This window comes from Pygocentrus nattereri, chromosome 13 (genome assembly GCF_015220715.1).
Source record: "Pygocentrus nattereri isolate fPygNat1 chromosome 13, fPygNat1.pri, whole genome shotgun sequence".
Taxonomy (NCBI): domain Eukaryota; kingdom Metazoa; phylum Chordata; class Actinopteri; order Characiformes; family Serrasalmidae; genus Pygocentrus; species Pygocentrus nattereri.
The window spans coordinates 29,518,865-29,531,073 of NC_051223.1; the positions used below are offsets into that span (position 1 = coordinate 29,518,865).

The 12,209-nt window shown below is 39.0% G+C and overlaps 1 protein-coding gene across 1 annotated transcript in view; it reads left to right on the forward strand.

Annotated features, from left to right (window-relative positions):
• pkd1b (polycystic kidney disease 1b) overlaps positions 1-12,209 on the forward strand; it is a 36,890-nt gene that overhangs the window by 7,057 nt on the left and 17,624 nt on the right. The window contains exons 8-21 of the mRNA XM_037544291.1: positions 108-239; positions 336-511; positions 622-758; positions 1,421-5,049; positions 5,407-5,580; positions 5,704-5,841; positions 5,975-6,257; positions 7,384-7,615; positions 7,825-7,975; positions 8,533-8,667; positions 9,131-9,275; positions 9,875-10,480; positions 11,495-11,636; positions 11,756-12,008. Coding sequence (XP_037400188.1) covers positions 108-239; positions 336-511; positions 622-758; positions 1,421-5,049; positions 5,407-5,580; positions 5,704-5,841; positions 5,975-6,257; positions 7,384-7,615; positions 7,825-7,975; positions 8,533-8,667; positions 9,131-9,275; positions 9,875-10,480; positions 11,495-11,636; positions 11,756-12,008 — 6,333 coding nt within the window. The remainder of the gene's footprint in view (positions 1-107; positions 240-335; positions 512-621; positions 759-1,420; positions 5,050-5,406; positions 5,581-5,703; positions 5,842-5,974; positions 6,258-7,383; positions 7,616-7,824; positions 7,976-8,532; positions 8,668-9,130; positions 9,276-9,874; positions 10,481-11,494; positions 11,637-11,755; positions 12,009-12,209) is intronic.

The window sequence follows — 12,209 nt, forward strand, 5'->3', positions numbered from 1 at the left end:
GCATAGAGAAAGATGACCTATAGTCTGTAACTGTACACCTACGAAGTAGTTGTGTCTGATAAAATGCCCAGTAGGCTCTTCTTTTCTCTTTTCTTCTTTCTCTACAGGGGTTCACAGCAGCAGTGGCCACTGGCTCATCTGTGAAGTATACCTGGATTACTGATAATCTTGTCCAGTTTGCCTACACAGGGCAAACTTATAATGTAGTATTCAAGAAGCAAGGGGAGTATATGCTGAAGGTAAGCTTACAGCCATGTAGAGTTAGAAGTCCAAGAACATTGTTAAGGAGTGGAAAATGTTAATACATTCTGATGCTGTTATTCTGTCTCTATTAGGTAATGGCAGAAAATCCCGTTAGCTCTCAGTTTCTAGAAGTCAAGCTCACAGCTGATGTAATGGCCCCATTAGCTAACCTAACAGTACTCTCCAAGAAGGAGGCCATCGCTATGAGCACACCAAATATCTACACCCTCAGAGTTAAACTCGACATCTCCATAGGGGTCACAATAAGGTTAGCGCTGGTTCACAGTGTGTCTAAAACTTTCTGTTTTGTGCAGTACTTTATATATTTTATAAATAAAGCTTTTTAACACAGATGATATGATTTCTGATGCTCCACAGATGGGATTTTGGAGATAGTTCTACCTGTGTGAACCATACATTTTCTGCACCATTAGAAAGGAGTAACACTTCTCTGGATCAGACTGCAATACAGATCTATCTGCAAGACTCTGTACTCCATACCTACACTACACCAGGTAAAAGCCTTTAGTCCTATGCAGAAGTCAGAGACCACTCGTCATTTCCTTAATTTCCAGTCAAAACAACAAATCATTTATTCTTCAATGTGAAGAAAAAAGCAGTAAACAGCCCAGGCTTAATACATTACTAAGGCTTATTATTCATCAACTACAGGGACTTCAGTGCAAACTAATGGAGCTTCTTGTAGGTTATAGAAATGTGTAATAAAAGTTTGGGCCCACCAGCGGGCCCATGGCTTGGTAAGGGGTTAATGTGTCCACACTTTAAGTTTTTTATAGCTTAAATTTGTTTGGGAATACTTGAAACCAGTTTTCAAAGAAATCAGCAAGGATATTTTTCCACATCTCCAAAGTTCAGCCTAAGAAGCTGGCTGCATTGTCTGCTTCTCCCAATCTCAAAGACTTTTGATTAACCTAAGTTTGGACTGTGGGCTGGTGATGTCATTGTTCTGAGAACACCAGCAGCTTGGTTGTTTGATTAGCAGTTTCCTCTTTCTAAATAACTAAAGAGTGGTCTCTAACTTTTGCACATTACTGCATATGGAAGGAATACTTTTAATGCCATATAGAAGAAAATTACAGGTACTATTTATTTAAGGTCAAAATATTGTTCTTCATCTCTTTCCTTAAAAATGCCTTTTTTGTCTGTTTCTCTCTAGGTGACTACACACTAAGGATAGAAGCTGAAAATAAATATGACCACATCAAAAAAGTTGTACCCATTAAAGTGCGGTCTCCACTGACAAGAGTGCTAATCTCGTCAATGCCTACTGTCCCTAACGTCAACCAAAGCATTCTCTTTGAAGCCTCTTCATTGCCATCTTCATATGGAATACTTTACTTGTGGAACTTTGGGGATGGATCCCAGGAGCTTAAAGGACCTTACAAAGTCAGCCATGCTTTTAAGGCAGCTGGTGTATACAATGTTTCTGTCTGTTCCAACAACACTCTGTCACAGATAATTGCCTGGATGTCTCTGGAAGTTGTTGAAACAATCTCAGGTGTACATCTCAGTTATAATGGGCCAAGTGAACTCAATTCCGTCACGGAAATCTATGGAAGAGTTTCTACAGGAACCAGTCTCAGGTGGACCTTTGAGCTTGGAGATGGGTCAGTGTTTAAAGACCTCTCAAAAAGCTCAATCTCTCACATCTACAAGTCTGTGGGAAACTACACCGCTCAAGTAACTGTTTCCAATGCGGTGAGCAAAGTGAGACAGTCAATCAATGTAGAAATCTATCAGCTGGCCATTAATGGAATCTGGCCATCTGGCTGCATAGTGAGTGGAGAGGAAGTAATTCTTCAGGCAGTGGTCACTGGGAATGTTTCTTCACTTACTTTCCACTGGAGTTTTGGGGATGGAACACTCTTATCTGTGAAGACAGGAACATCCACAATCGTTCACACTTTCTCAGACCCTAGGAATTATCTTATTGATTTGAAAGTCTATAGCCATGTAGGATCTGTGCATTATCAGGCCACTGTGTGTGTTGAGGCCTTAATTACAGATTTGAATCTTCACTCAGCCCTGAATGCTGTAGCAGTGGATGAAGAAATATGTTTTGATGCTTTGGTACGTCCCAGTGGTGAAATGTACCAATTTCAGTGGTATAACAGCTCGTCCAGTGACTCTCCAGTTAGTGGAAAATCACATCACTGCTTTTTTTTTGCTCTGGAAGGTATGCATGAAATCATGCTAATCACACACAATCAAGTCAGTCGCAAAAGAGCCAAAGCAACTATTTTTGTTCAAAGGCCTGTATTAAAGCTATCAATCAAACATGAAGATAACTCAGATATGCTTACTGTCAATCAGTCTTATTCCTTTTGGACTGAACCGTACCAGAATAACGGAGTTGTCGAGTGGGACTTTGGTGACGGTTCTCAAATGAAAGAAGGCCAAAATCAATCACATACTTTCACTTCAGCGGGTAGGTTTCATGTCACTGCTTCAGTTTTTAATGCAGTCAGTCAACAGTTTGTGGAAGCTGATGTGGAGGTACAAGTTCCTATATCAAATATAGTAATCCATACTAATCAGCCATATGCAGAAGTAGGCCAAGAAACAGTGTTCACTGCCCTATGCAATGTTGTGGACAATGTAAAATATTTTTGGAGAGTGGATCCTCTCTTTCCATCAAAACTTGGAACATCAGAGTACAGATATGTGTTTCCCAGAGCAGGGATCTTTGAGGTTAAAGTTGTGGCACAGAACCTTGTCAGTAAAATGGAAACCTCAGCTTCAATTGAGATTGTCGAGAGAATACAAGGGGTTCAGATTACAAACCAGATTCTTAAATCTATGAGATATATCCCCACAAAGGAGACCATCACTTTGACAGCCTTTGTAAAGAATGGTTCTAACTTGACATATAATTGGCTGATTCATCAGGATGGATTTAATAGAACAGTTGGTGATGGAGAACACTTTAAGCTATTTACCAACAACTCTGGTAATGTATCTGTCAAGCTGACAGTTGCCAATGTCCTTGGCAGAGAGCATAAGGATGTTACACTGAGAGCAGTGGAGTGTGTTTCAGGTGTAAATATTTCAACACCTGCTTATGTAATAGCCAAAGGAAAACCTGTGAAGATAACTGTAAGTGTAAAGACTGGGACAGACCTTCAGTATATCTGGTTTCTTGACTCTGACTACTCTCCTGTAACCACAGATGTACCTTTTGTCCTTCATGTATTTAAAGCCATAGGCATTTTTAAGCTGAGAGTGTCAGTGGCAAATGTTCTTGGCTCAGTTGATTCCACTAAACAGCTCACAGTTCAGGAGGATATTTCAGAAATTGACTTTAAGGTAGATGGGAAATCACACCCGTTCTTTGTCACATCAAACAGCCTCTTGCAGCTGCATGGATCTGTCAGAAAAGGGAATGATCTACAATGGGTCTGGACCGTGGCATTGCAGGGAAGAAATGTGATCAGTTTAGGTAACAATCAAACAGTTAGCTACTCCTTTATGGATGTAGGAGGTCATCGTGTAACACTTAATGCGTCAAATGACATTAGTTGTCAAAGTGTCTCGCACATAGTAACAGTGGAGGATACTATCCAAGGTCTAAATCTAAGAGTAAGTGAAATGGTCATTTGTGAGAATGATGCAGTAACTTTCACACCAGCCATCTCTCAAGGAAGTGGTGTTTCGTTCCTCCTTGAATTTGCAGGAGGGAATTCTTCTTTAAGGGTTCTGGAAAACTTTACCATCTCATCTCTTCCTATTGGAAACCACACAGTCAAAGCAATTGCAGAGAATCATGTCAGTACTTTGTCAGCAACTGTGGCTGTACAAGTGGTAGAAAGAGTTAGGGGTCTTCATTTCTGCTGCACAACTGTCTTGGAAGCATTAATACCTTCCAGTTTTAAAGCATCAGTCATCACTGGATCACAGGTGACTTACCAGTGGAGCTTCCAGCTAAATGGTTTCAATACATCACAAGAAACTGGACAAAATGTTTTGTATACACCATTTATCAATGGTTCCCTGTCTGTGACAGTAAAGGCTAGTAATGCCGCCTTCTGTTCGCAGTCTGTAACAGAGACGGTAGTTGTTCAGTGGCCAGTGAAAAAAGTGACGCTTCTAAATTCCCCAGATGGACCCTTCATAGATCATCCTGTCACATTTTTTGCCCTTGCTGACAGTGGCAGTGACCTTATGTTCCAGTGGGACTTTGGTGACTCTGATGATGTGGTCAAAATTACAAAATCGAACACGGTAGACCACAAATACAAGGTTAAAGGCAGATTTGTGGTCCACGTAACTGTTTTCAATAATGTCAGCCAGGTCTCTGCACAGCTGGCAGTTGTGGTTAGTAAGCTGGAATGCACACAGCCTCGAGTCTCCCTGATCCAAGACCAGCCAAAAATCCTAAAGGCCACACCAAACTACTTTGAAGCAAGTGTGGAACTCAGTGGATGTGTTTCTTACAAGACCATCTATCTCTGGGAAATCTACCATGATCCAAATTGTACTGAGAAGAAAGTGTCATTAGACAGTTCAGTAGATGTTGCAACACCACTCCTGTATCTTCCAAAGCAAATCCTTGAAGTGGGGGATTACTGTCTGAAGTTTTCTGCTAGGTTTCAAAGGACACCCCTGCACCATCAGCAAACCACCAAGATTTCTGTAGTGTACAGTCCACTGGTCCCCATAATAAAAGGCGGCTCTCATCGGATGTGGTCAAGCCAGAATGATCTTATACTGGATGGAACTGAGTCTTATGATCCAGATTCTGCAGCCCATGATGACCTCTTACAGCTTCAGTGGGATTTTAAAGTGGTATGTGTAACTGTGTACAAAGTAAGCCATGAGTTAATATGCGCTGCATCCATTACCGCATGGCTCACAGAGCATGATGGGTAAACAACATAGGAGCAAACAACAAAACCAGTTATGCATCAGATCTTCTTGTCAAATTGTTCTAATGTCTAATGTCTAGGTTTATGACAGCCCCCTGTAGATTATCTACATTTGTTTAAATTGTAAATTGTAAACAACTTTCTGATAAAATGCAGATTCTCAGTGTTTTTTGAATGGTTAGGATTAATACCAAGCCAAGGTTTATGGCAAGGTTAGACATCATATTAAATTTTTTTTTTTGTTGTTGTCGAAATTGTGAAATGATAATATTTCCAGCTGCAGGACTCTACCACATCTCATTCTTCAAGATCCTTCTTCCCTGATCAAATTATTCAGCACAACAGCAGCTCCCTCATTCTGCCCCGTCACATTCTAGAACCAGGCAGCGTGTACCAATTCACACTAACAGTTAAAAAAGATGGACGGCCATCTGTCTCTACTAAGCAGTATGTGAGTATGATGCAGCACATTCATTTTTCATGTTAGCTGTTCTATTCTTTGTAATATGAAATATGAAAATTATTGTGTGATTATTGTGCAGTAATGCGATTATGGCCTGTTTTGCTTTCTCAGGTGAAAATGTATGAAGAAGAAATTATTCCTGTGGCTGTGAAGTGTGTGTCCTGTAGTCTGCACTTCTCTTCTTATGTCAGTCACAGCCATCCAATTGCTTTGGCTGGTCATTGTGCTTTGTGCAATGGCACAGTTAAGGTATTAAAAATATCCATTTCTATATGTTATGGATATTGGCAAGTATAGATGTTAATACATGCAGTACATAGTTAGACTGCTGTTTATACTATTTATATTTAAATTAAGCCAACAGTTCTCCTCTATCCAACAGTTTAAGTGGACTGCAGAGAATTCATTAGGAGATGTTTTACACCTGAATGAAGTTACAACCACAACTGGAGACAGAGCTCCTATCCTCGTCATCAGGCCTGATGTACTGATGGCAGGATCTGAATACATCTTCACTCTCAATATTTCCCAGTCAATTACTGGTCTATGGGGATCAGCCAGCATTGCTTTAAAACTCAACCACCCACCTCAGGGAGGCAGCTGCACACTCTCACCAGACCATTCTGTTCAGCTCCTGCAAGACATGGTCTCATTCAGCTGCTCAGGTAATTGTGATACTTCATTGTGTAATAGAGTGTTACATTTGATTAGATGAAAATAGTGGTAAACCATGACTATTAGTTCCAGGCCTTCAGTATAGGCCATAAATGTCAAAACTCTGTCTAAAACAATGTAAAAGAACACTTCTGATAATGCTAATTTCTACTAGCACCCCTATAGAATTCTAGTAGTATGTCAGCGCTAAACCAGAGGTAATTCACATTGGCAATTTTGTGGCTGTTGTAGATTGCACACAAACATTTTACAGATGATATTCATCATTAGACGTCATATTAAAATGATTTTTAGCAAATATTGTGACTTGCCTTAAAATCTTGTAAAGGACATTGTGTTCTATTTGAAGCTTGTAACAGACATATTAACATACATTTTACCTTGTATGTAGCAGTTGTAAAGTGATTCCTTCAGTAAAGAGTCCTGTTATTGAGCTACTGCTGTTTTCCAATTCTAACAACTGACTGAAACCCATCAGTTAGACTATTTCTCATATTTACAGTCAATGAAGTATGTAGGACATCACAAAGGCCTAGTGTTTTTCTCATAAAATTGATTCCGTTCATCGGAAACCAAAACGTAATTGATTGATTCCACTGTCACTTCCCAATTAGGTTAGTTGTCAATTTCATGCATCAGATCTAAAGTCCAGCAAATCCCTAGTCAATAGAAGAGGTCACTTGGCTATATCTAATATTATTACAGCAATGTATGAAAGGTGCTATATAAATAAAACAATTTTCTGTTGAGCTTTTAAATAATTTAACCATTTGTTTCCAACCTAAACTTGACAATATTACTACAATACTTGAAGAAATTAAATATTACAAGGAAGAAGATGCTATTTATTAAAATTTATGTCTCAAATTAATCAGTACTTGCCAATCTAAACATTAAAATTGCATATCCCCACTTCTTTCTTCTTATTTTAAATCAACAGCTGCCCTTTACACATGTGAACGTTTCATTGAAATGGTCCAAAAGGACTTGGAATAAAATACAATGACATTAACATACATTACATTCAGAACATTTTTTGTTCTTTTATAAAATTACCATATCTGAGATGTGAGGTATAATTATGCTGAATTCTTGGTGTCTATTCTCTATTGACAGGTTGGCTGGATGAAGACAGAGAATGTGCTCAGATGATATACTCTCTTCAGGTGGCACAGTGTGAAGACCCTGGACCACAATGTCCTTTGATAACTCTATACAGAGGCACCCAGCACACATTTAGGACCCTGGTACCGCTCGGCGGTGCAAGAATGAGGGACAATGCTTCCATCATTACCATAATAGTGCAGGTTGAAGATGATATGGGAGCTAAAGTCACAGCTCTCAGAAGGTGTGCAAAATGAGATGTTACTTGCTTAATACAGGATTTGTGAATGTTGGTGTTGGAGCACTCTTTTGGTGTTTTCAGCTTTAACACCCTTTAATTCATTAGGAATTGTTTGTTGGGAGCAAGGAAAACACTAAAATGTGCAAAGATGGTTTCTTCAAGAACATAATTGGGAAAACTGTTGTAATTATGTCTGTTATTCTGTTATGCAGGAATCTTGAGGTGGTGTTGCCAGTGAATGACCAAGGCACAACAGAATGGCTGAAGAAAAAGAGTCAATCAGAACTGCTGGCCTTACTACAGCAAGGCAACCCTCAGGATGTTATACAGTACTCCACTGCCTTAATCAGCCAGCTCAATCAGGTGGGGCATGACACTATGAGTGGAGAGATCAATTTAGACTAACAGCAAAACGATAATATCAACAACAGAAATCCTGGGTAAAAATGAAAACTTAACTACTGTTTAAAGGGATGGAAACACTGTTTTCAATAAAATAAAACCAATTTTTATGTATTTGCATAAGATGATTCTGACATGATACTGGTTATATGTAATTTCAATACATTTTTTGATCCAGTGAAAATAAGAAGTGGCTGAAAATAGGCCATAGCAACAACCTGAAACACCATAGCAACCACTTATTTACCTGGGTTAACATAGGAACTGCTTAGCAGCACCCTAGCAAACAGCATAGGCATTGCTTAATGCCTTACATGGCTAAAGTATTATTCCACACATCTATAACCTAAGAAGTGTTTCCAAACTTTTGGATTGTATATTTTGCCTGTGGGTAGATGCTTCAGTTTGACAAAAGAATGTGGTTACTTTCATGACCTTGACAAAAAAAAAAAAAAAAAAAAAAACACTCATTGTCTCCATCCTCTCTACACCATTAACTGTCTCTCTCCTTTGCCCAGTTGGAGGCTATGAGTGGGCTGGATTTTGAGGACAGAATGCAGATGCGAGGCAATGTGACCCAGGCCCTGGCTTCTCTCTCAGTGTCCTCGCTCCAGGACGCAACACAAATCAGCTCCGCTTTGGCTCATTCCACTGTATGTCTCTGATTTAATGATGCTTATTGAAAAAGACAGCAATTCCCCCAAGGCATCAGAAATGGCCTCTACTCTGCTAGCTTCAACATCAGTTAAGGCCTAACACCAAAGGGTCAACAGTGTCCGGTAGAACATGTACTTAACACTCATCTTGTGTGGCATAAAGGGTAAAAGGGCACCACTGTGTATGGACAGCCTGCAGTGATGTGGGTAAAATAAATAAATAAACAATATTAATAATAAAAAGACAAGTAGAGTGCTTCTTTAAAATGTCAAGGAGGAAGGATAGTGAATTGTAAAGACTAATGTTTGTGAAATAGTAATGTCATAATCATTGCAGCAATTTCCATACAAATTAACTATTTTCAAATGTTTTATTATTTGTGATATAAATAATTATGATCGAAAACTCCACTGCATATTCTGACATTTACAACAAGAAAATGTTTTCACTCACTCATAGGCTGTTCCTTCTGAGCTTCAGTGTGGAGACTGCCACAGCAGAGTAGTGGAAACCACACAGAAGATGATAAAAGTCATCAGAGAGCAAACTAAACAAGGAGATGTCACCCCTATAGACACTGGAAGGAATATTCTGAGTGTTCTGAGTAAGTACCATTTGTGTGAAAAGTTAGGGTTCCTAGGGTTTAAATGTATTTTTGCAATGGCTGCTGTCCTGAGAGAAGAGAATGCTGGGGTGCTTCAAAAAGTGGTGATCCATCCATCCATCCATTTAATATGGTGTTGCACCCAATGCTGCTAAGATGTTATTGCTTGTAGATGCTTCTAGTTCACATTAATAGCACTTATAGTTGACAGACACAGATGCAGAAATTTCACTACTTGACTTGTGGCATCCTATGACAGCACCATGTTTAAAGCCACTGAGTACTTCATTATGACCCATTATACTGCTAATGTATGTCTATGGAGATTGCATAGCTATGTGCTTAATATTATACACCTGTTAGCAATGCTTGTGGCTGAACTCAATAAATAGGAGGTGTCCACATACTTTTGGCCGCAGTGTATTACAGCTGTAAAACACTTGCTTATTTGAAAAGTAACATGAAGAATATTCTAATTTCAGAAGAGTCTGGTAATATAGGTTTTATACCCTGTCAGTATACCAAACCTTGAAGATTTGCTCTGCAGTGTTATGTTGATGATGGCTTTTCTGTCTCTCAATATGTTCTTTTTCCTTTAGGTAACTCCATGACTGCTGCTCAAAAATCAAAGGACATTTTAGGTGCTAACTACCACTACAAGCATCAAGACACTTCAGAAACTGCAGTGTCAGCCTTGCAGCAGGTAGGAGAGCTCATGCGCTCTTTGATGTGGTCACGGATGCCTGGTGAAGAAGCTCTATCCCTGAAAGCTCCTCAGATCAGTGCAGTAGGTATACGGGGTGACCCTGCCTCAAATTTATTGTGCACTGAGGAATCCAGTCACTGTCAGTTCTACATCCCTCCAGCTCTGAGCTCAAAGCTGAGCAAGGAGCGAAAGGAGGTCCTTCAGGTTCTTCTGGTTATGAAGACTGAGAGGCACCCATTTGTCGCAGCTGCAGATCCACCAATCTCTACTACACTTGCTGCTATGGAGTTTGGTACACCACAGGGTCAGCCGATCACCATCGCTAACCTTACATCAGACAGCGCCATACATGTTACTCTACACAAACAGGACATGGACATGTCACCAAGGGTCAATGTCACTTTGCCATCTGAAGGAAGTGTGAACTTCATAGTGAAGGCAGTTGAGATGTATCCTAATGCTGGACTTTTCATCACCTTTAATTTCAGTTTATTTCAAGGTAATAAACTGAGAATATGAGATTCTCATATCTCATATTCTCAAGCCAAAGTATCTTCACCAGTGGACGCTGTTATAAAGCCATAAGCCAGAAGAGATCATGTATTGTGTTAATTTTATGACTGTTAAAGAGGAATTCCACTGATTTGTCAAAATTTCTGCATAATTCAAGTCATTCAAAGTCTCAAGTTACACACAGTGTCACACAGTGATGGTGAAGGGAACCAGATGTCTGAAGCATGTAGCCTCTAAAAGCTATATCAACGAAAGTTATTAAACATGATTACAAATATGTTGCCAAATAATTTATTCTTTTATGATAGCTTTTCACTAAGGATGTATTCCTTGCAGCAAGGCAATGCATTGTGAAACAAAATAGTACCAAATAAACATTTTACCACAATTTTTTACCATTATCACTTTTTTATTTTTCTGTTACCATAATAACATAAAAATAGATTCACTGGTGGTTTGGGATAGCAAATAAAATGGATATATCTGCAGTGTAGATATTGTGACCCCTGGTTCTTTCACCACCACTTTGTTTATTGACAAAAGAATTCAATTGTAGTTAGATATTTATACTATACAATCAAGTGTTTTATGCTTCAAACTTGACCTCAGCCAATCAGATTTTAATCTACTTTATGATATATGCTAATATAATATGACTCCTTAAGCATTAATGTTATTAAACATTTTGCCACGGTGCACTGAAAAAAGAGATGCATTGAATTTACTTGATTCAAATGCACAAATGAATGTTTTTTCATTATTTCCAAATGCATAAAGCATTTCCACATTAATAAATTATGTAACATCAGCACATTTTCTTTAGATTGTTTACTTTCAGCCATAATTGTATTAATGTGAAAATTTTTTTTTGGATAAATTGTCTGGAAATAATGCACACAGTTGAATGAAGTCATTTGAATGAATTATTGTTTTTTCCAATGTGTTCTGTTACTTATTATTAATCACATGTTCTACTATTCATTTTTACTTCATGTATTAGCAGGAAGTGATCAGATAAACTCTGGTCGAGTTAACGTCAGTGTGTCCTACCAACAAGGACTTCCACTGTCCCAGCACAGCCTCAATCTCTCGCTCTCTACTGATGTTCCCTCAGTGGAGGATACCATTTTCCTTACACCGCTGTAAGTTCTTCATTTCTGTGCACGCTAAATACGTACTGAATAATTATGTAAATATTTTACCTAGATCTGTTTAAAATGTCTGCCCTGAGATGATTTCTGTCTTTTTATGTCAAACCCAGATTGAACGGCTCTTCTAGGGAGCTATATGTTACCCTGAATAGCAGCTTGAGCGGTGCAGAGGTGTGTGTCTCAGTGTGTGTGTTCAGCTCGCTCTGTCAGTTCTTCAATGTGGAACAGAGGCGCTGGAGCACGGATGGTCTGAATGTGCTCAGTAGCAGCAGCCCCAACACTGCTGACTGCGTCACTCAGCACCTCACCCTTTTTGGAGCCAGCCTGTTCATTCACCCTGATGCTATTGTGCTTCTGCCCCCAGTGCGTAAAACCTCTGTTATCCTTTATCAACATGACTATGGATATTATTTCTAGTGTAGTTAACAATGATGCATAGTTTGACTTTTGCTAAGCTCAAATACACTTTGAAAACAGATATATAAAAGATGAAACATGCTCTCTTAACACAAAATAAATAGAGAAGGCAAAAAGAATGTAGTTCATTAACACACACATTTTGAG